The following is a 24,748-nucleotide window of genomic DNA, read 5'->3' as shown; positions in this document are numbered from 1 at the left end:
CAGTGTTGATGGAGGGTCATTTAGGAAATGATATTGGTCAGTCTTTTGATTATGAAAGGCAAGGCCTAGGGCCTGATTTAGAGTGGGGAAGCCCTGGGGAGGAGAGGGAAAGAAACCAATCCTGCCCAATAAGCCAATGGGCTTCGTTGGGGGTTAGGAGATAGTCATAAACCACTGACCTTACTGGATTAACCCTCAGAGACAAAGTTTAGAGGATGGGGTAGAGGTGAGTGGTCAGGCAGGCTGGTCTGTAGAAGAGGGGTAAATCACAGGGCCCTGTAAGGGCCTATTTAGCCAGAGGGATTCCAACCGGTTAAACAGCGATTTTGTTGTTTATACAGTAGAACTTAAACTGTCCCTGTCCCCCTTCCCCCCAGGGGACTTACTTAAAAACTCGTCCTAGAAACCAGTCCCAGGTAACAAAGCCCAAATACAAGGGTGGGTCAGGCCAGGTGGAGGTATCCAATCAGTGGGGGCCCATACTGTCCCCCTAGCTACCAAGGAGTATGGGCCCCTCCCTCTGGGCACCAATTCTGACCAAGGTGATAGGCTAGTTCAAATATCTACTACAGGGTAAATTGTAATTCAATTGGTCACTTATGTGTGACCTAGCATGACTGTGTAGCTTTCTCTGTGTGTTACAATCTCATTGGCTACCTGTGCGTGGCCAGGCCCAACCACATAGCCTTTGCCCTTAAAAGCTAGTCTGTAAGGCAGAGAGAGGTCTCCTCTTTGTAAGAGATGGCCCCGACAGGTCGGTTTGAAGGTCGGTTTGATTCTCGATGCTTGGCGTGAAATAAAGCTTTGCTTCACGTTCGCTTTGTTATCAGTCTCGCTCCTTTGATTATGGACCCAACAGCCCAGACACCTGGCAGGAGTATAGTGTCCAAGGATATAAATGGCTACCATTAAGTTGCTGCCATAATAAATAACATAGATTTAGCAATATATTATATCATTCCCCTCATTCCCAAAGTACTCATAAAATTTCTTAACCATCATCTTAGCATCAGACTTAGGAAACAAAATCTCAATCATGTTCTTTGAGAAAAGCAATTGATCCTTATCAGAATGTTCCAAATTCTGACACAGCGGGGTAGGGGAACAATGGCATTTTTTTTAAGACCTCACACTCTCACTATTGTCAAAAATTATATAGACAATTATATTGTCACAAGAGATATCAAAGCAAAGAGGTCATGGTAAGAAATGATGACTGCTTAAAACAGATTAAAAAAAAAAAGATTTAAATATATGCCATTTCCCCTCCAGGTATTCACAATACTCATCTCTAGGACCTGTCTTCAAGAGTAAAGAAAAGTACCTTTGAAGAGCCAAAGCAATGAGGATTACGGACCCTCATTCTTTCAATGTAACTAGTTGACAAGGCTGCAAAATTGTTCAGTTACACTGTATCTAGTATGTGTATACCCAGTGTAACTTGAACCCATGGATACAGTTATTTCTTTTAGATTCAATGTGTATTGTTGAGTAAAACAGTTAACACACATTTTATAAAATTGATTGTGAATCATCTATTTAGATTATAATCAATTCTCACCTTATTACATTTTAGAAAATATTTAGGATTTTCTATATGTTACTCACAAAACAAAACAAAAAAATTAAGATTTTATTTATTTATTTGAGAGAAAGAGAGAGAGAACACACAGTAGGGTGGAAGGGCAGAGGGAGAGGGAGAAGCCACTACCCACTGAACCAATTTATTTTTGCCAGCAAATGCCTTATTGTTTCATTATATTTTAAAAACTAGATCACTATGCCTACTTAAATTTATGGAGTTTTGCTAAATGTTTAGCATTTAGCTAAATGTGATTCTTAGTTATTCCCTAAAAGCTGAATAAATTTGATACATGCACCTATATATACCAAAAGCCATGTCTCTTATCATACTATACACTTAGTAAATAACACATATTTAGAACCATATTGTATTGCATTGTTGATAATTAAGGGAAACATCACATTTGCATCTTATTTTCTCTAATTTTAAAAATGGATAAAACAATTATGTCTTACACTATTTTAATTTTCATTGCTTCTAGTAATCTTTTAAGATTCATTCCATGACTTTTTCTCTCTGCAGTCTTCATAACGATCCTCAAAAAGCATGACACTTTATTTGAACTGAAACAATGAAGCCAAACTGTTTCTCACAGAAAGTGAATCCGATTTGGCTAGTTTTATGTTGAAAACAGGCTCTGTTAATTAGGGTATATGACACACTTTCCATGCTTGACAAAGTTTCAAACTGAATGAGCTGTATCATTAGCTGCAAAGTTTTGACCAAAACAAAACTGAAGTATAGGATTACAAAACAAAATTTAAAAAAGCATTTTATCTGAAACCATTTATGAAAATGAACAATGTCTAGATTTTCCCCAAACTTTGGAATATAGCAGGTTAAACAAGGTACATCTCACTGAAAAAAAAAAAAGTCTCATTTATAGTCATTTGATATTTTAATAAAGTCTATTTGGTTTATTTCCCAGAAACTGAAAACTGAACAAGGACTAGAAAAACAAATCCTTTGGCAAGTCAGGTGGTTTTCAATTCTTTTGCTTTGAAGGAAGGTTGAACAGTGAACTCGTAAGTCATCAAAACTAATTTTTTGATACCAAGAACTGAATGGCATTGCTACAATAAAAGTCCATTCCCAGATACAGTACTTGTTTATACGAATACGGTTTTTCAGGGCATACAGATGTAAAAATTAGAAACAAGAATAAAAGCTAAAAAAAAGAAAAAACAGAAGTGATGCTCAGCTTTCCAGAAGCGAGACATATTCAACCACACACATATGAATTTGTAAAAGTAAAATATCCACTTCACCAAGAAAAGTATTTTCCAATAAACTTTACATTCCATTAAATAATTGGGGAAAATACTTATTCTACTTTGACCACCTACAACAGTAATTTAAAAAAAAAAAATAAAAAAAAAAACTCAGTCCAGAATCACCCGATTTGCCTGTTGTCTGTTATAACCTTGGGCATTTTACTTAATGTCGCAGTTTCCTGATTTTGCAAACTGAGGACAGTATTTACTAAGACGTAGCTCAGTGTTGTTCTAAAGACTGAACGAATTAATGCATATAGGAAGCGCTTAGCGCCATGCCGGGCACAGAGTGCGAGCTTTATAAGCGTTTCCTGTTACTACTATTAAAGTAATCCATAGCAAACCCTCAAAACTAAAAGCTTGTGGGTTTGTCTTCACCGGCGGGAAGATGCCGGAGGGATGGAGCAGAGGCACCCTCGGAGAGTAAGAGGGGGATGCCCACGGGAAAAAAGGACGGAGAGAGGGGAAGAGAGACAGGAGGTCCCTGGAGCTCCCTGCTTGAAGAGAACGGGAGCGGGTCACAGGCTGAGAGCGCAGAAGGGTAGGAGAGTTTAGATAAGCAGTTCCACCTACGGTTCGCATTATGCCTGCGGATCGCGACTGCTCGGTGAAACAGGAGCAAGAGCGTCAGGCCTAAATGCCACCGGGCACCCGGCCAGCTCCGCACCGGCGCCCCCTCGGCCCCCCGCCCGGGGAGTCGCTTGGCTCACGCGCCGGACCACCCCCAGCTCCCATACTGACCTTTGGCCCAGACCCCGCGGCTGGCTCGGCTTTGTCGCCGCCACTTCCGCCGCAGCCCGGCCTCGCGAGGGCGCCCGCGGGCAGCCGGAACTGGCCCCTCGCGGCCCCCGTCGTCGCACCTTCCTTGTTATTGTCACCGCCTTTTCCCCCCCTCTTCCCCTGGTTCCCTTTCACTTCCGGGGTTGCTCTAGATCCGCTGGTTCCGTAACAACATCCCGTTGGCTTCCCTCAGGTGGCGGGACCGGTGCAGCCGCCGCCTACCAGGAGCGCCCGCCCGCCCGGGCCTGCGCCTTCGCTGGCCCAGGCCTCCATGGCCACCAACCCGCAGCCGCAGCCGCCTCCTCCGGCACCGCCGCCTCCCCCGCCGCAGCCGCAGCCGCCGCCACCGCCGCCGGGCCCCGGGGCTGGCCCGGGTGCGGCGGGCGGCGCGGGGGCCGGTGCAGGTGCCGGAGACCCGCAGCTCGTGGCCATGATCGTGAACCACCTCAAGAGCCAAGGGCTCTTCGACCAGTTCCGCAGGGACTGCCTGGCCGACGTGGACACCAAGGTTCGGGGCGCGCGGGGGCTGCGGGGGAAGGGGAGGACCCCAAGGGCCGTCTTCTCCGCCACTCACTCTCATTCGTCCATAGGCAGGCTGCGCTTTGACTTCTTCAGCTGGGGCTCCTCCTGAGCCCTCCCCAGGTTCACTGTGCCGCTGCTTTCTCTTTGAGCGGCTGCCAAGCACTAGGCACTGTGCAAGTCTCGGTGCGTTCATTCATTCGCCGATCCTTTCGTTCGTTTAACCGACTAGTGTTAATGACCTACTACGTGCAGGCACTGCTTAAGCGCGTGGAATATAGTGGTGACCAACACTAAGTCATTGTTCTCAAGGAGACTCGTCTGAAACACTAACGCTAATCGGGCTTTCATCTCGGATTTCTCCCCCCCACACCCCTCTGCGGCTCACTTTGTATCTAAGTTATTTTTGCGTCTTCTTTTGAAGATTTCTGGGCGGTAAGAGTCTTGTCTTTGTCCTTTGGGAAAATGTTTAGGTGATAATGAATCAACTTAACTTGCGGTGTGCCTTGCTGTACACTGTGGGGATGCAAAGGTAAGGAGGCAGACCTAGACGGCTGAAAGGTGGCTTAGGGAGATCGGGACTCTTGTTTCCACCAATGACTACCTGATTAAGGTAGTTTAGGTCAGGTCACTTCTCTCAAGTGGCAGGGGGTTGGGGATAAGGTGAAGGGTTGGAGGAGAGGTGACAGCAGGTATTGAAGGGGAAAAAGGACAGGAAAGAGGAGTGAGTTCTAGAGAATAATGGGAAGAGGGGGAATGGTTAGCAAAGTGCTTCCGTGTATGGAAAGAGTTAGGGGCTAGAAGGGGAAGGATTTTGTACCAAATATCAGAGTGAAAGGGGTGGTAGCAGAAATGGGTACACTGAGCTGGTTCTGGGAAAAATGAGCAGAGAACACCAGGAAAGCGCAGTCAGTGAGACAGATGGAAAAGGGAGTCTGGAATTCTGGAAACTCTTGAAAGAAACAATTAGAAAATTGGGGATTTGGTCTTATATTTGGTTGGGTCCATCAGACTGTAGTTTTGATGGAGTGAGGGTTTTCTCAGCAAATTCAGCTTTTTTGAGGAACCTCGTTTCTTTGAGAAAGGGGTGTTTGCAGCTTCCACAGATACTTCCTTGTGACTCATAGTTCACCAGGATTTGATGAGAACAGCACACAATTCTGCCGTCTCCTCTGGGAAAACCCTTTGGACAGTCTGGGTATATCTTCTCTTATAAGGGCTCTGGTCCACCTTGTAGACCAGGAGTAGAATTCACCTGTTTACAGTGTTGGGGTCTTTACATCACAGAGAATTAAGTATACTTGTGGATGTTTTTCTATGTATGAAGTATATAGTTTTCTCACTTTGTTGCAGGGAATATGCACAGCCATCATTTTGAAAATAATCCCTATTGCTCCTTCCCCCCCCCAATGGGAGATTAGACAAGTCCAGGTAGATGTTACCCAAATAAAGCTGGTTATTTGTATCCATCAAGTAGAGATCTCAGTTTGCTGTTCCAAAACTTAAAGATCTGTATGTTATCCTTGTGTACCCACATTGGAAATTTAAATATGATGAAAGGGGCACTACATTATTAAGACTCAACTTTTTTTTTTTTAAGATTTTATTTATTTATTTGACAGAGAGAGAGAGATCAGAAGTAGGCAGAGAGGGAGAAGCAGGCTCCCTGCTGAGCAGAGAGCCCAGTGCGGGCCTTGATCCCAGAACCCTGAGATCATGACCTGAGCTGAAAGCAGAGGCTTAACCCACTGAGCCACCCAGGCATCCTAAGGTTCAACTTCTTCTTTCCCACTAAATGTTATTGTTGCATGTCAATAATGTCCCTGCCAGATCCTCTCAAAGTAGAGTTTGAAAACCTTTATTGGGGGGAAGGAAGGAAGTACTGTTGTCTTGACAATCTAATGAAGCTAGGACCTTCTCCCAAGAAAAATGCACGTACATATTAAAATACAGTTTTTGTAATTCAGAAATGGTCAACTCTAGACAATTATATGTGGCTTAAACTAATACATAGTTTCAAGGAGTTCAGCGGCCACAGAATAAGGTCTCTTGTTTTAATGTTTGAAACTAGGGAAGAGTAGAACCGAAATGATACCCCTTCCCTGGCAGAGGAGTTTGCCTGGGTATGGTGGAAATTCCGCAGCCCTCACGTCCTTTCTCTTTCTTTATTCCTGATGCCTGCCCCCTTCTTTTTCTCTTTGTCTTTCTACCTCTGTGAACTGCTCTTTCTGGTTATCTTGCATCTCTCCCTGTGACTGTCTCTCTCTTCCTCTCCTTAGCTTTACAAACAATTATGTCAATTTTAATTTAATTTAAGGTATTTCTTCTTATTTTATAGCATCTTGTACTCCCTTTTCTTATTAAAAAAAAAAAAAAGGTCTTAAGTTTGAAAGTCTCAAAAAACATACAGAAGGGGCGCCTGGGTGGCTCAGTGGGTTAAAGCCTCTGCCTTTAGCTCAGGTCATGATCTCAGGGTCCTGGAATCCAGCCCTGCATCGGCTCTCTGCTCAGCAGGGAGCCTGCTTCCTCCTCTCTCTCTCTGCCTGCCTCTGTCTACTTGTCATCTCTGTCAAATAAATAAATAAAATCTTTAAAAAAAAATACAGAAGCCAAGGTTTTCTTTGGTATGAGCTTAACATCTTCCCAGTGTGCTGAGTGGACCAGAGTAGGCCTGAGATGCCTCATGTAGAGGAGCATCACTAATAGAACTGTTGAGTCTCAGCTGTAAGAACACCTTACAATTGAGACCTCTTGTGGTATGGTGCTTTTGGTCACTGAACCCAGAAGACTGACCTGCTTTGTGTCAAACTCTAACCTACAGTATATACTTTGTAGGGTTGTAGCAATAACTGAAGTGTCAGTCACATGCATATTTAAGAATCAAGACATTTGATACCTATCAGGTACTTTCCAAGAGCCGAACTGTCATCCAGCCCAGTGTGTTTAAAGCAAGGTGAGAAGTACCAAAGTCTGCCTCCATTCCAGAAGACCGTAAAACCTTCCAAACTGTCCTGGGGTCCTTAGCCAACCAAGAGAGGGATCTGACCATAGCAGATCAAATCAGCCCTCCTACCCAAAGAATTGGAACCTTGGACATCCTAACTAATGCTAAGGCTCCTGTGCTGTAGATTACAAGCTGCCAGATCCCTGGAGCAAACCAGAGGTTACAAATTTATTCCAACCTTTTGCTCTGAGGTTACACTGGAGAGTATAAAGAGGGAAGATCAAGAGAGGCCCATCATTCTATCCCAGGCAGGGAGCTCACCAACCAAATAAATGTAGCACCTTTCTCCCCAGGTAATAAAGGTCAATTTTGGATACTTTCTCAGTTACAAGTGTCTCCTGCTCACTGTGATTATTGCCTGTCTTTTTCCTTTTAGATTTGAAAGGAGTATCAAAGAGCATATAAATTTATTCACCCAACAAATATTTGTTACATACCAGGCACTATGTTAGGTGCCAGGATACAGCATCCCTGCTGTTATGGAGCTTGCATCCCAGCAGAGAGAAACACAGGGAATAATGTGTAATAGGTTCTGTGAAAGAAATAAAGCAGGGTGAAGGTGGAAAGGGATGCTGATTTGTTTTCAGTAAGTTGTCCGGGGAAGATTTCAGTAAGATGATACTTGAGCCATCACTGAATGAACTGAAGAAGCCATCTAGCTATATGGGGCTGAGCATTCTAAGCAGAGACCACAGGTGAGGGGGAAAGTGATAGAAGATGAGATAGAAGTGGCCCTCCTGTCCTCCCTTCGCAGATCTGACAGGCCTTGGAAGCTATCATAAGAGTTGGGCTTTTTTACTAGAGCAGAGGAGCCACTGGCAAGTTTTGAGCCTAAGGGCATGATCCAACTTCTCTGTTAGTAGATGGATTGGTTTTAGGAAATTATTAGTAGTCCTGATATGGTTTGGATAATGAATTATATGATTACCCTGATTTTAGAAGATTTACCTAACTGCTGTATGAAAAATAGACCTTAGTTGATTAGGAGTAGAAAGAAGCCAGGAAATCAGTGACAAATCTAGACAAGAGATGAGTGCCTTGGACCAGAGTGGTAGAAGGGGGTGGGTCTGGCCAGATTCAGAATGTATTTTAATGCTAATGGTGACAATTTGCCAGAGGTGTGAAGCTGGGGAGAGTCAGGGATGACTCCAGGTCTTTTGACCGGAGAGCACTGGCAAAGAAAGAAAAGAGCATCTCAGAGGAAGGTTGGAATCCAAGATACTGCTGGAATCACTAGGCTTTTTATTGAAAGGAGAGTGTGGCAACAAGGAGAATTACTTATTGTCCTTCAAATTGGAACTTGCTATGGAGCCACTAGAGGGCTAAATACACTGTGATGTTTGAGCCCAGTGGGAAGGATTATGTTTTAGAATCACTGGGTGAAAAGAATTAGTTTTAGTTCACATTGATGTTGGATAAATGGAGCGGGGTGTGAGAAATGATCATGAGTGTTTCTTGTAGGATAGAAAATAGGTATCAGCAAAAGTCTGGAACTTGGGAAGGGATAAGCTGACATCACAAAGGGATGAAACCTTACCATCGGTGCTGGAGATAGTTATCTAGCCATCTCCTCTAACAACTGCATTTTAATTGCTTATCTGCCAAGCAATGTTGTAAACTATGTGAAAGCAAAGATTAAGGGAGTGGGAGGAGGAGGCTTCCATTCAGTGGAGAGATAAATGCTGGCCCCAACCACCTACAGTGCAAGAGTTGTTGGAAAGATGGTATATATAGAAGGAACATGGGGGAGGGCTAGGGGAGCCTAGTATGGGTGTCGGAATGACATCACAGAGCTTACCCTTGAGCTCTGAAGGTGAGAAGTTTGCCAAATGGAAAACAGAGAATGGTAAGTATAGAAGATTGAAAGGCAGGAGAATTTATCTCAGGAGTATAAGCTTTGAAGGAGAAAGAGAGCAGCAAATGGCAGAAGATGAAGCTGTAATGTTGCTGAAAGTCATTCAGAGATGCTCAAATTCATCTACATTAAAAGCCACATGAAAGATAGAACATGAGTTGGGGGGGCAGCCTCTAGGAATGGAGTGTGCAGCCCTGCTGGGGTGGGCAAACATTCCTTCTAGGCAGTGTCCTTTTAAGAAGTGACACAATATGGGGCACCTGCCTGGCTCGGTGTGTTAAGCATCTGTCTTTGGCTTAGGTCATGATCCCAGGGTCCTGGGATCGAGCCCCCGCATTTTGCTCCCTGCTCAGCAGGAAGCCCGCTTCTCCCTCTCCTGTTTCCCCTGCTTGTGTTCATTTTCTGTCTGTCTGTCTCTCTCTCTCTCTCTCTGTCAAATAAATAAATAAAATCTTTAAAAGAAAAAAACAAAGAAGTGACATAATCTGTGTCCTCTCTCCTGATTCCCTTATCTTAGGAGTTCTCAGCCTCAGCACTGTTGACATTTTGGGCTAGATAATTCTTTGTTGTTCTGGCTTCCCTTCTGCACTCTAAGATATTCAGCAGCATCCCTACCCTCTACCCACAGAATGCCAGTAGCAGCTTCCTGAGCTGTGACAACCAAAAATGTCTGTAGACATCATCCAATGTCCCCTGAGGTGGAAGTAGAGGGCTAAATTGCTCCCAGTTGAGAACCACTACCTTACATCAAATTAATGCCCAGTTCTAGTGTTGCCCCTTTGTAACTTCTCTTGGTTCCATGCCTTTCAGCCCATTTCTACCACCCCAATACGGATCCTCATCACTGGAGTTACTGCATCCTTTCCTATATATATTTTTCATCTCTTTACTCTCACTGTTGGAAGATTAATCATCAGAAAACTCAGCTGTCACATATCACTCTGCTCATGTGCACTCAGTTTCTCTCCTCAACTCCATAATTCCAGGCTTCTTCTTTTTTTTTTTTTTTTAAGATTTTATTTATTCATTTGACAGACAGAGATCACAAGTAGGCAGAGAGGCAGACAGAGAGAGGAAGAAGCAGGCTCCCCGCCGAGCAAAGAGCCCGATTCGGGGCTCAATCCCAGGACCTTGGGATCACGACCCAAGCCGAAGGCAGAGGCTTTAACCCACTAAGCCACCAAGGTGCCCCAATCCCAGACTTATTACCCAAAGTGCTCCAGCCCCCAGCCCCAACCTGTTTCCAACCTCCTATCTCTGCCCTTTTATATTCTCTTATCCAGACAAATTGGATGCCCCCATCATGTGGATGACCCCACATTTTCTCATTCAGTTGCTCTTTGCTTCTGTTGTTGGCTGTTTGTTCAGGGCCCACCTTTCCAATTGCCAGCTGCATTGGGGAACCTTGAAGGTCCAACTCAGATGCCACGTTATCAGCAAAGACTTCTTCCTTTGCTCTTCTCCCTTTCTTTGTTCCAAATCATCTAACATTAATATTTATTTGTGTCTTGTTTTCTAGTCCCTTGTCTACAAATAAGACATGTCTTTCTTCTTTGTGTTCCTCCCATCTCCAAACATCTTGTCTTAGGCAAAGTAAGGAGTATTTGAATGTCTACATTATCCTAAAGCATCATAGGCATAAGCTGAGAAACTTAGTTGCCACTAAGTTGGATTATCTAAAACACATTGACACTGTTAAAAATACTCAAATTCCTAAGGCTATAAATACTGATATTGTATAACATTGGAGATTTTTAACATTTGTGTTGTTGTTGTTTTTCTCCCCTCTCTAGCCTGCCTATCAGAACCTGAGGCAGCGAGTTGACAACTTTGTTGCGAACCACTTGGCAACTCACACATGGAGTCCCCACCTCAATAAGAACCAGCTAAGAAACAATATTAGGCAGCAAGTGCTCAAGTAAGTCTCAGAAGGGCCCAGCCCCTGGGCAGGCTTGACAATGTCCATCTACTCTGTGGAAGGCAGGGATGTTACATGGAAGTCTGATGTTATTTTGTCAAGTTTGATTGGCTGTTGCATATGTGATGCTGTGTAATTTCAAAGCGAGCTGTCTTATCACTGCACATTCCCCATAAATTATAGCAGTGTGATTTCTCCTGTAGACCTGGGAACTAACTAAAGGAAGAGGATGACAATGTGACTTACAAAAAAAAAAAAAAAACCCTAGCGTAGAATATTAATAGATGGTAAGTGCCAGAATATTGCTATACCATCCATTCACAACTATTTTCTTGACCCTAAAAGATCAGGCTTTTTTATTCCTCTTTGACAAATAAAAAGACATTCTAGATCATTGCAATTAAAATAATTGCCTCTGGCTTGAGGTTGTGTCTTGTATCTTCTAATACAGTACTCCCAGCCCCCCCCCCTTTTTTTTTTTGCACTTCACTATGACTTTTAACTCTGTTTTTAGTGATGATAAGCCCAGTAAAGGAAGGAAAGTGTGTTTGGACCTGTCAGAGCCACTTTTGGGTAAACATAAGATAAAGAGAATGAAAAGAACTGGAATGTTTAGAGGGACCTTAAAAAAAAAAAAAAAGTATTCCCAAAAAAGCAGATTTACAATACTATCTTGTTCTTGAATATAAATATTTGACAAGACAAGAAGACCTCGACCCTGTATCTTTGCTTCACCACCCCTGCAGCCTGCTCAAGGGGTTACTAAGTTATTTAAAGAGTACCATGTCTTCCTCTCTTGACAAATATTTATATTCAAGCTCATCTTTTAGAATGAAATGTGACTTCCAAACCGTTAAATCCATTTTCTACCTGCCACCTTTTCATACCCTCTTGTTCTATAGGAACCTCACTAACCTAATAGTGTGCGTACTCCATTGATAGTTCTGCCTGCAAGAAACCCCACAGAACTTCCTACTCTGACTCAAAGACCTATTTAGGTCCAGGTAGTACGAGAAACCAGGAGCCTGGGGGCTCTTACTGTCTCCTACCACAGAAGAGAGGAGGGAAATAGAACAATAGTTTTATTGTCTACATTTTATAGGAAGTTTAAGGAACCTATAAAAGAGCCTAGGAGACATCAAAAGATGCCAGGGAGGGCTGCATAGTAAGATCTGATGAGAGAAACCAAAGCCCTTCCTAAAAACCTGAGGCAGCAGTGGTTTGCTGGGGGGCGGGGTCTGGGGGGGTACTTATTTCCAGGCTTTCAAGAAAACAGTAGGGGGAAAGGGGAGAAGCCTACTGACTATTTCTACAGAGTACTCCTGATTACTGAGGGCTCTCACCCCTCTCACAAATGATTACATAGCTTTAAAAACGGAGTTTTTCATGGGTTGGAAGGGGAGGTGCTCTCTTTTTTTCATATATTGAGAGACTAAAGTGGAAGGCAGATTTCCTTGTATTGCATTTACTCTTTAGCATACAAAATCTAGAAAAGATGGAAGCTGTCAGTTACTCTTTTCTTGTTCCTCTAAAATCAAGCACTTAAAACTCTTAGGGCACCAATATAAGACATTTTCACAGACTCTTATTTGGTGAGGGGTTGCTATACCCCATCAGTAAGGGGTTCTCATGACTACTAATAGTTACTGTTGTAGTGTGACTGGCTTCTAGAGACATTTTAGAACAAGGGAAACAGCTGTGTCTTGGGTAGCTTAGTCATTGCTCTTCTTGGGACATTTGTTAATTTTCTTCTAGCCATGTTATTTATTTTTAAATAAAATATTCTCTTATTTGAATTCCATTAGTAAAGTCACATGTTACTGATTATAACATTTTCAGGCATCCTTAAAGAGTTGTGTCCAACTACTGTTGTAGGGAGAGGCTAGTCCCTATAAATAGAATTTCGAAGAGTTTTTCATACAAAGACATTGAGAAATATTCAGTTGACCATTAGCTTGAACCATCTACAGTTGCCATTTTTGTAGAACAAAAACCATCTAATTTCAGCAGTTTCAAATAGTTGAACTTAATCGTTGCTATTCCGACTCAGTAGTATTCTTTTTATGCATTCATTTGAACAACAGACTCTAAAATGCTCGTTAGCTCTAAATAATGATCTTAACTGAGCAATTTAAAAGGAAGACAAGTAGCTTCAATCAGGAAAAATACCACCTGCTGGCCTTTTGGCCTTGCCCTTGGATGGATACAGGGTTGTGGCTTCTCAGGTGAGGCAGATGTGACCACACCACCTTGAGTGAGCCCACTAAGAGCCCGCGGTGCTATTAGTGGGTTTACTTGAGCTCAATGTGGTCACAGGACTGGTCTCCACTTTAAGATCAGAGCTGACCTTGGTGGAAGACTAGACTGAAGTAGACGAGGACCTGGAATATAAGCAGAGAAAGAGGCTGCGGCAGTAATTTTAGGGCGGGTGGGTTTTATTTTTTATGTAATGCCTTTGTATTATGCCTTAAAACATTTTTAAGATTGCTTGTCCTTTTCTTTTCCTCCTGCTACATTTTGAAGGCACCTCTAAGATGTAACAGTGTTTGCAGGACTTGCATTTTTTTTTTTTAATCTTAGAACTTTAAAAAGCAGGTTACCTACTTTATATGGTGGTGACTCATTTTTTTCTATGGCCCACATAAGTAGAATTATAGTATGACAAGGCTGCAAGGTGCCACAGGAAATGGAAATCAAATGTCCTCTACTCCAGACTGAGATGCACTCAAAAATAGCATTGTAATGTAAAAGAAGAAACACCTCCCCCATTCTGCAGAGAGAGCCTGAGGCCTAGAGGCTGGAGGGACCAGCACCCTGCTCTTGCAGCACTCTCCAGGGAACTTTGGCTCCTTGGGTGGTTTGTTTTGTTTTGTCTTAAGGAAGAAACACGTTTCAGGTACATTTCTTAAAATCCTTGTCCTCTTCTCTCTCACACACGCGCTTGCTCGCTCTCTCTCTCTCTCAAAAAAAAATAAGGAAAGAAAGAAAGAAAATGCTTGTCCTCTTATTTTACTCAGGGTTTTGTGATTTTCTACACATTTCAGACTTCGTTGCTCCCTTTGCTCCTGTATCTCTAGTGTATATTTCTCTGAGATCTTTCTTCCTCTTCTGTGGAAATCAAGGCTCAGTGCAAATGTCTTCTCTTTGTGATGCATTCCCAAATGTTCTTAAATATATCTAATAATTCTTTGTTCCACTCTTTCCCTACAGTAGATGGTGTGTTGTAGTGCCTATCTGGTATTTTAATTGTTTGTTTCTATTTCTCCTGCCAGCCGGGGCCCAGGTCTGATTTGTAGTGGACATGGACTAGCATAGTGACATTTATAACATAATGGTTGAATGAATAAATCACCAGTTTTTATAGAGGAAGATAATAAAAAGAAAGCCAGAAGTCTTAAGTTTTGTTTTTGTGTTTCTGAAGTTTACTTTCTTTTTTTGTAAGTTTTAATGAAATTACACTCTGTGTGTTCTTCAGTTTTCCTAAAGATCCTAATACTACAAAAGTTTTACATTTTTCTGTTAAAAAAAAAAAAAGTTGTTGAGTACATAGGTTTATTTTATACCCAGAATTCAGCTTTAGTGAACATTTATTCCCATATTCCCTGCCAGCGTTGGAGTAAGATAGGCATCACCTGTTAAGGGTAGACTCTAGATAGTCTATTGTGTCTAGTTTTCTTTCTTTTTTTTTTTTTTTTTAAGATTTTAGATTTAAGATTTTAAGATTTTTTTAAGACAGCAAGAGAGGGAACACAAGCAAGAGAGTGGGAGAGGGAGAAGCAGGCCTCCCACCAAGCAGGGAGCCCATGCAGGGCTCAACCCCAAGACCCTGGGATTATGACCTGAGCCAAATGCAGATGCTTAAAGACTGAGCCACCCAGGTGCCCCTATTGTGTCTAGTTTTTAAGGATTTGTTTTTTGTTTTGTCTGCTTTAGTATTTCCACTAGTGATACCAATGATAAACAGCATACCGACTTTCTTGTAGTGTGGTATATTTCCCACCACCTGTTCTTTCCATATATTAAGATGAGTGGATCAGGGCAATTTAAGGTTGCACATACATGTAATAGATACAGTTTACTTAAAAGTAATTAATGCAAATAATTTGAAATTGTTTTTTACCTTTCTGTGAAAATTTTCTTGTGTTTCAGATCAGGAATGTTGGAGTCTGGTATTGACCGAATTATTTCTCAGGTTGTGGATCCAAAGATCAACCACACATTCAGACCTCAAGTAGAGAAAGCTGTGCATGAGTTTTTGGCCACACTAAATCACAAAGAGGATGCAAGTAGCAGCACAGCCCCGGACGATGAGAAACCAGACTCTTCCATCATTACACAAGGTGCCTTGCTTTTCCTCTTGGTCAGTTCCATTGCTTTGCTTCTTGAACCAAGTATAAAGTTAGGGATATGTAGTTCCTTAAAACATCTGTCTCCATGGCAATGCTAGTGAAATTATATTTATTTTAAAGATCACCTATATTCCTTAACTGACAAAACGTTTCTTTTTTAGATTAACACAAAATAATAGTCATTTTACTAATGTATTGAGAGTGTGTGTGTGTGTGTGTGTGTGTTTATGTATGTTTCAGTAGAGGGAATAATTAAAATAACTAAAGAGAATTAAGACTATTCTCAGTATGGTGGCTTTCCTGTGACTCAGTATTAGAACAGTAGAGAATTTAGAATGTACTAGGTATTAACACTGGTATCCAAAAGTCTAAAGAAATATGAATGGTGTATATAGCATATGTGTCTTATAAAGATGGCAGTGGCTTGTAGTGTTAATTCAGCAGAAGGGCTTACCTTCTGCATAAATTTTTTCTTTCTCTTTTTTTAAAGGATTTATTTATTTTAGAGAGAGAGTGCAGGTGCACGAGCACAGGGAGGGGCAGAGGGACAGGGAGAGAATCCTCAAGCAGACTCCCTGCTGAGTGCAGAGCCCCACACAGGGTTCAATCCCATGATCCTGAGATTGGGACCTGAGCCAAAATCAAGAGTTGGGCACTCAACCAAATGAGCCACCCAGGCGCCTCTGCATAATTTTTTTTTTTTAACACTTGTCTTTCCCTCAAAGGTGTCCCAGTTCCTGGACCCAGCACTAATGTAGCCAATGATGCCATGTCTATCTTGGAAACCATAACTTCTCTTAACCAAGAAGCCAGTGCGGCCAGGGCTTCGACAGAAACATCAAATGCCAAGACCAGTGAGAGAGTATCCAAAAAACTCCCTTCTCAGCCAAGCATTGACACTAGTACTGAAAAGGAAAAAACTTCAGAGGACATAGCTGATAAAGAAAAACCTACACCCGATTCTGCAGGGGAAGGACAGGAGACAGCTCCCAAGCCTGAAGAATTTACTGATCTCCCTTGTCCAATTGAAGAAATTAAAAATCACACGAAAGAGAGCAATAATTCAGTTCTGCTGAATAAGGATGTTCAACAGGAAAGCAGTGACCAAAAGAACAAATCAACAGACAAAGGTGAAAAGAAGCCAGAGAGCAATGACAAAGGAGAAAGAAAGAAAGAAAAGAAGGAAAAGACTGAAAAGAAATTTGATCACTCCAAAAGGAATGAGGACCTACAAAAAGTAAAAGAGGAAAAACAAACAAAGGAAAAAGAAATAGAATGTTCAAAACTCCCTTCAGAAAAGAACAGTAATAAACCTAAAACCATTGAAGGGACAAAAGAAGGTATATAAAAACTTGCAAAAATCTACAGCTGTTTACACATCAGAAAGTGTCCATCGGGGACGAGGTGTCAAATTTGCCTTCAGATTTTAGTAACTATTTCAGCTATTTCAAAAGCCTAAAAAGTCATATCCCCTTTGCTAAAAAATGAAGAATAAACATTTGTATATTTTCCATGTCACTGTACCAACTCACAAAGTAAATGAAGAGAAAAGGTCTAAACCTTATAATTTAACTTGTAATTTATGCACATACATTATTCCAAGCAACTTAATTCATAGTTATATATCCTAATCTTTAAAATATTAGTAAATAATTCACTTTTTTAATATTTGCTTTGGTATATGTCATTTACATCATAAATTAGTAGTTATTTTTACAGAATACTAGTTTGCCTTTGTATTTTCTCAAAACAGCTCTACCTTGATACTGGTTACAAATGATGAGAGATTTCTATTTCTTTTTTTTTTTTTTCTTTCTTTTTTTTTGAGAGATTTTTATTTCTAAAGTTGAAGATCCTTGACATGTATTTAATGCAGGAATTATAGATGTAATTAGGAATTGGGTGCTGAATATGTTTTTGTAACAATGTGATTTATCTTCATGTTTTGTTTCCTTCTTGAAGATTGCTCTTTGATAGATTCTGATGTGGATGGACTTACAGACATCACAGTTAGCTCCGTCCATACCAGTGACCTTTCCTCTTTTGAAGAAGATACCGAGGAGGAAGTTCTAATGTCTGATAGCATGGAAGAAGGAGAGATTACATCAGATGGTAAAGCATTTTACTTAATAATGCCTCTATGAAGCTTCCCGTGGAGCATCATTTGTATATTCAGATGGCTGTTTCGTGAAAGACAGTATGGTATAGTGGCAAGAGCATGGGACTTTGTAGTTGAAAGATTTGTTTCTGAGTCCCAGCTCCGAGGTTGTCTGAGCAAGCTTGGTAAGTTACTCAACAAGCCTTGGTACTCCATCTTTTAACTCCATTCCTCAGGTTTATTAGAAGGTGTAGATGAGACAGTGTACATGAAGATGCTCTATGTGTGAGTGTATGTGTCTGGGGTTGTACAGGTGATGTTGAGGGAACACAGTCCACAAGATTGCCGTTACTTCTGACACCAGTTGCAAATTTGGGATCCCAAGCCCACCCTTAGGTTTGATAATTCTCTAGAAGGACTCACTGAAAGCTTTAAAATTTATGGTTATGGTTTGTTACCGCTGAGGGACACACATTAAAACCAGCCAAGGAACAGGCATATAGGTCAGAGTCCAAGAAAGTTCCAAACATTGAGCTTCCAGTTGGCCTTTTCCTATAGAGTTATGGAGAGCATTGCTTTCCTGCCATTGATGTCAGACAATATGTATGGCTAATTGCCAACTAGGGAAACTCACATAACCCTTGATGTCCAAAGTTTTTGTTGGTGCTTCATCATGTAGACATAGTGTCTGATCTCAGTCCCCAGCCTCTCTGAAAGTCAGGCTGATACCTCATGGCCCAAATCTTCCAACCCAGATCATACTGTGATATGATTTAATTTGACCCAAGAGCCCCAAGCAAACAGAAATACCTGTCAGACACGATATTCCAGAGACTCAGAGATCACCTCCCAGAAGCTAGACCACAGTCATGCCTTGTCCCAGGACACAACCATACTTCTCTTTACAGTTCGTTTTTCAGCTAATCCTTATTAAACACTTACTGTATTCTAGTCATTGTGTTAACTTCTCACATTCCTATGTGTACAAGCTTCTGTAATCCTCACAACAGCCCTGGGGAGTGGGTCCAAGTGAGGAAACAAAGTTACCAAGAGAAGGTTCCTTGTCCAGGGTCACGCAGCTGTTGAGCTACAGGGCCAGTTTCAAACCTGAGTCTGGGCTTCTAACCAACATTTTGTGTGGCTCTGTATCACATGATTAAGTTCTGCTTATGACCTTTTTAAAAAATCAAATATTTGCAACTATTTGTAAGTAGCATCTTGTAAATTTGCTATTGACTTTTGGATAAAACACTGTAAAGAGAAAATCCTAGAGGAGAAAAAGTAGATGCTTTTAATTCCACAGATGTATTTTTCAGTCTCTCCCATTTTGCATTCTTAGTAGCCCCAGGATGACCAGCTCAAAAAGCAACATCAGTATTCAGCCACTTTTCATACCTCTTCATGAGGTCAGTTCTGTAGGCTTTATGTAGGATGATGGATGCTAATCATTCTGTGAGCACCCCGCTTTCTGAAGCTGACTAAAATTCTCATTCTGGTTGCTTTTGTGGGGCTCTTCAAGTTTTTTCCTAGACAGGACTCCTGGTTTTCTATGTATGAGATCCAAAAAGTAAGAAGGTGATTATTTTTAAAGTACTAAGTGGTAGGAAATGAAAACCTTGTTTACAAGTGTTCTACTTGACTGTGTCATGGGGCAACATACCTACCTTTGTAGGGTAGAGGTGTTTTATTATTATTTATTTTAATTTTGTTTATTGATTTGAGAGAAAGAGCATAAACGGGGAGGAGCAAAGGGAATGGGAGAAGCAGACTCCATACTGAGCAGGGAGCCCAACTCTGGGCTTAATCACAGGACCCTGAGATCATGACCTGAGTTAAAGTCAGATACTTAACCAACTGAGCCACCCAGGCACTCCAAGGTAGAGGAGTTTTAGTGTATACTTTGTGTAGGGCCTCTTGTGTAGGGACTCTTTTATCATTAAAATCTCAAAGAAAAGAATTTCAAGCCCATTTTAAATTTTGCTTCAAGTAAATTTATTCAGTTTTACGGTGGTAAAATATTCATACCAGGTCCACTGACCTACAAATGAGAATTAACTATTTGTCAAGGAACCATAAATAGCAATAAGATCTGATTTTCCTTTGCTTTCTTTATGTGTGATAAGTTAATTGTAAGAAATAAATTAAGATTTGGATTACAGCCATTAAAATGTTTATTTCTGATTTTTTGCATACTGATATTTCCTGTTGGACCTCAGATGTACTTGAACTACATTGGTACTGTTTTGCCACTTGATGTGGTTCAAGCATAGTGTTAATTTTATTGGTCATTCACAGAAGCACTCCTTTTTCTGTTGGCTTTCTTCCAGATGAGGAGAAGAACAAGCAGAACAAAACAAAAACTCAAACCAGTGATCCCAGTGAAGGAAAAGCAAAAAGTGTACGGCACGCTTATGTTCACAAACCGTATCTTTACTCAAAGTATTACAGTGATTCCGATGATGAGCTTACTGTAGAACAACGGCGCCAGTCGATTGTAAGTTCAGACTAGATCTGTTGCTATTTTAGCCTATTTGACTGGTCTGTGTGCAGAGTACTGGACAGCACACCAAACTGACATGTCGGTTCTGCCTTCAGGAACGTGTCATTTAATGAGGCAGTACAGACATAAACATGGAATGTGGGTCTTTGTATCTTGATCAATTGTGAGAACTTGGTAACAATGCTTCACAGTATGGACATGTTTGAATCCAGAATGGATCGAGCCATATAAAGAGGATGTGCAGCCATCAGTATAATATGAAGAGGGGGTACAGTCTGCATATTTTCTAGTTAAAGATGGGTGCTTGGATTATTAACAGCTTCTTAAAGAAAAAGATTGCCACTTCATCATATGTGTACATCTGTTTTAAGATGACTTAACAGTTTTAGAAACATTAAAATACGGAATTACACATTAGAATAAGGAAATAATGCACAGAAAAATAATTTGAAAGAAGTAGGAATGCTAATAATGGCTTATCTCTTGAGAAACTGGCTTCATCAGGATTTATGCCTATACCTAGGATTTTTGGCACTTTGAGACTTTGAGTTCTGAGTGGGAATGGGGTGGTGGGAGTAACCGACAATAACTGGATTCTTGGCTTTTTTTTTTTTTTTTTTTTAATTTATTTGACAGACAGAGATCACAAGTAGGCAGCGAAGCGGGCAGAAGGAGAGCAGGGGGGAGGCAGGCTCCCTGCTGAGCAGAGAGCCCAATGCGGGGCTTGATCCCAGGACCCTGAGATTATGACCTGAGCTGAAGGCAGAGGCTTAACCCACTGAGCCACCCAGGCGCCCCTCTTGGCTTTTTTAAATAGAAAAGCAGAAAGTCCCACATATAAAACCTGGGTTCCAAGAACATAACCAGCCAGTTGTATTTGTTTTAAGACTAGCCTGTCTCTTAAATCTGCACAACTTTCTCCTTTAGAATAATTTTAAAATTATGATATATTTGCCTATGTATACTTGATGTTCATACATAATTTCCAGCTTTTTTTTTTTTTTTTTGAGAGAGAGAGAGAGTGAGCAGTGGGGCAGGGGGCAGAGGGAGACACAGAAAGAGAATCTTAAGTAGGCTCCATGCCCCAGGGCAGAGCCCCACATGAGGCTCAGTCTCACAATCCTGAGATTATGACCTGAGCTAAAATCTGGAGTTGGATGCTTAACTGACTGAGCCACCCAGTGGCCCCTCACAGCCCTCCTTTTAGTTAAATTAACTGGTTTATTAAATCACATTTCCCAAAATGATACCTTTCCCATTCTTTAAACTAATGGCAATCTGAAAGAGTAATAAAAAATTTTCACATCTGTCTCTTACTCTTCTGGTAGCTTCCAGATGGTATAATGAATATGCAGCATTGCAAACCCCCTTATTTTGTAAGAACATCTGAAGGGCAAACATATTTTTTTTCAGTGTTTTTGCTTTTTCCTCATAGGGTAACTGTGACTATTTTGTGGTTTTAGGCTAAAGAAAAAGAAGAGAGGCTTTTAAGAAGGCAAATTAATAGAGAGAAACTTGAAGAAAAACGAAAGCAGAAAGCTGAAAAGACAAAGTCTTCAAAAGCTAAGAATCAAGGTATAGGAAGTGTTAACTTTAATATTTTAAATGTCTTATATACTTCATTAATTTTAGATACCCATATTACTTATGAGATGATTATAAAATATAATGATCTAAATTACATCTCAAAAAACTGTGTTAAAAAATTAATCTATTTTCAGGTATGGGAGATTCCTTTTTAATCTGATGTGTTGAATAGCTTTTTAAATTATATTTCTGTGTCTAAACATTCTGTCGGGTGCCAGCTTATACAACTCACATTTTAGCAATTTACTTTCTGTGATTATGGAATGAATTATCTCTGGAAAATCAATTGTTATCCCATGAGTAATCAAGCCTTGATGGTGATATCAGTAGAATTAATCAATGCTTTATGTTATCTAAAGTGTCAGACATTTATCTGGAATATTTCATTGACCCAAACTGAACTTACTCTGGGCAGTGATCCTGTATAATATACAAAAACATATATACATTTGCAATTAAAAAAGTAAGGCTCCTCCATCTAAAATATTTTTTTTATCCCAGCACAACTTAAGGATATTAAAGCTATCTAGCATTTTTACAGTAATTAGAAAATCTTAATGAAAAAGAAATACTAATGTTGTTTATAAACTCTGTTCTGAAATACAATTTATTGATTGTTTCTTTCCTAGGCAAAAATAGTGTGGATTTAGAAGAATCATCAGCAAAGAGTGTGGAACCTAAAACCCCCAGAATTAAAGAAGTCCTTAAAGAACGGAAAGTTTTAGAGAAAAAAGTAGCCTTAAGCAAAAAAAGAAAGAAAGATTCGAGGTACTTATTTTATCTGGCAGCATTCCTCTGGTAACATTCCCCCGGCATGCTTTCAGAAGAGAGGCATTGACAGGGTTAATAAAGAGCAGCCATACCTTGAATGTGTGTGTCATTATCACATGTTTATGAAAACCATAGGGTTTCACTTCTTGTCGCATAATTCATTGTGTTAATATCTATATTTCAAAATAGTGTTTCTTAATGATTTTTGGAGGGTGGGTCCCCAGAAAAACGCACATGCATAAACTAGTTGTTTCTAGAATTTCAGAGTTCATAGCCCCTCTAGAATCTCAAGAAATATCTCCACTGTGGACATTCAATAACCACTTATTTACAGTGACTGCATGCATTTTCCAGGCTTGCTAGGCATTCTCTTCAATGGTATTCATGCATCTCCCCATAATCCAGAGGGCTGAACCAAATTCTTACTTATCATTATGTTATCATAGTTAATTCTATAAGAATTAGAAAGCTGGAGAGACTCTGAAAGTGACTCTGAAGTCCTTGGAGCCATAAGCTATGACCAGGTTGCAATTATGGACATTTATCACAGACTTCAAGGTAGCAGAATCAATAATCTGCAGAACTCAGAGGAGTCTGCTCTCAGTTTTCTTATTGTACCTCATTACTGTTGATCTGAATAAATACGACTACCATATTTACTCAAAAGATGGTAAGACGTTTGAAATCTAATGATAGCCAATAAAGTATTCATTTTCAAGCAACAAATTGGGAATTTTTTCAAGTATACTTTCCTTTAGTGCCAAGAGTAAGTTAGTCACACTGGGGATTATGTTTGCTTCTGTTGACTAAGATAGGAATTAAACTGAAATGCAGAGAGGCTTCATTTATGGATCAAGTGTTTATAATAAAGAAAAACGAAGCTTTTTTTTTTTTTTTTTAAACCTTCCTGAGAAACACTTATATTTGATTCAAATCAAGTTAATGTCTGACTCTTCCTTCTCATTTAGGAATGTTGAAGAGAATTCTAAAAAGAAACCACAGTCTGAAGAAGATTCAAAAGAAACTCTCAAGACAAGTGAGGTGTGTCTTAATTAATAAAACCTATTTTAAATTCTCTTTTGTTAGATGTAGGCCATTCAATCCTTTGGAGTAAAACTTAGAAATTCAATTTGCTCTTTTCCAAGTTAAATAAAAAATCCCTCATCTTTAGCATTCTTGAACTCCCATTCTATTATGGCCTGAATTCCTCATTTTAACTAGTTGATTCATGTAATCTTTTATTTAGTTAACAGCTACTTTTTCCTACTTTCCTTTCCCTCACCCCTAAGTCCCCACCCCTATTTCTTATACTGACAATAACAAAATTGCCAGTAATGATAATAAGAAAAATGGGGGGGTGTGGCGCCTGGGTGGCTCCATAGGTTAAACGTCTACCTTCCGCCCAGGTCGTGATCTGAGTCCTAATATCAGCCCCACATTGGGATCCCTGCTAAGTGGGGAGTCTATTCTCCCTCTGCCCCTCCCCCTACTCATGCTCCCTTTCTCTTGCTCACTCTCTCTTTCCCAAATAAATAAATAAAATCTTTAGAAAAAAAAAAAAAGAAAGAAAAGGGAGGGCTCTAAAATCCCTCCACCATAGCGGACCATCCATTTCGTTCTCATACACTCTTCATCCATAAATGTATGTAATTTTGTAGAGTGGATATAATCTTGCAAAATGATTTTAACATTCCTTCTTACTCATCTCATTTATTTTGTAAGCTTCTAACTATTATATTTAATGATTGCATAGTGTTTTATTGAATAGACATACCATGATTTAAGGTCCCATGGTGTAGTGGTTAGCACATCTGCCTTACATACCATGATTTAAGCATTTCCTTAGAGTTGAGCACTTAGATTACTTACAAGATCTGATCAATTGAAATAGTAAAAATTATGTTCAGTGAACGTTTGGATTATTTTCTTGGGGTAAACTTTTACTTTCACGGATTTAAATCCTTATTTGCCCTGCCATATTTGTAATTCTGAAGCCAAACTTTTTTCTTTTTCGAGTAAGCTCCACACCCAACCTGGGGCTCAGACTCATGACCCTGAAATCAAGAGTCACATGCTCTACCAACTGAGCCAGCCAGGTGCCCCTAAACCCTAACTATGTTAGGGAAAACTAATAATTTAAAGATTATTTGTTCGTAGCCAATAAATAATCTTCATTTCTTTATTTAGAAATTATAGGTATATTTATGAGTATATCCTGATGTTTTAGTGGAGTAATTTAAAATATTTAGCTTCATTTTGTGATAAATTTCTTTGAAAAAGTATCTCATAAAATTTTATTCATGTTAATTGGTTAGAATTATTATAAAATTAGGTTGATAAAATCGTGTTCTTTCTTCGATGAATTTTAAAGTGTTTTTTTAAGATTTCACTATGCCCTACTCCCGAGTTAGTAGAATTTCATTAATCTTTGTGTTAAATGCTAAGACAGTACAGTGATAAACTGACCCAGAGACACAGAAATCTTTCTGAGAACTTCACCCCATTATT

At 40.3% G+C, this 24,748-nt stretch overlaps 1 protein-coding gene across 5 annotated transcripts in view; it reads left to right on the top strand.

The window, feature by feature from the left end:
* The first annotated feature begins 3,767 nt into the window (after nt 1-3,767).
* BOD1L1 (biorientation of chromosomes in cell division 1 like 1) overlaps nt 3,768-24,748 on the top strand; it is a 54,747-nt gene continuing 33,766 nt past the window's right edge. For 3 of the 5 annotated variants that reach the window (XM_047718899.1, XM_047718900.1, XM_047718898.1), the window contains exons 1-9: nt 3,768-4,147; nt 10,811-10,935; nt 15,085-15,275; nt 16,010-16,624; nt 17,247-17,396; nt 19,710-19,876; nt 21,346-21,457; nt 22,099-22,237; nt 23,209-23,281. In XM_047718899.1, coding sequence (XP_047574855.1) covers nt 3,911-4,147; nt 10,811-10,935; nt 15,085-15,275; nt 16,010-16,624; nt 17,247-17,396; nt 19,710-19,876; nt 21,346-21,457; nt 22,099-22,237; nt 23,209-23,281 — 1,809 coding nt within the window. In that variant the 5' untranslated portion in view covers nt 3,768-3,910. The remainder of the gene's footprint in view (nt 4,148-10,810; nt 10,936-15,084; nt 15,276-16,009; nt 16,625-17,246; nt 17,397-19,709; nt 19,877-21,345; nt 21,458-22,098; nt 22,238-23,208; nt 23,282-24,748) is intronic. The other 2 variants (XM_047718902.1, XM_047718901.1) reach the window with 1 other exon arrangement.

The sequence above is a fragment of the Lutra lutra genome, chromosome 2, assembly GCF_902655055.1.
Source record: "Lutra lutra chromosome 2, mLutLut1.2, whole genome shotgun sequence".
In the NCBI taxonomy this organism is placed as follows: Eukaryota; Metazoa; Chordata; class Mammalia; order Carnivora; family Mustelidae; genus Lutra; species Lutra lutra.
This window is presented reverse-complemented; position numbering and strand designations above follow the sequence as displayed.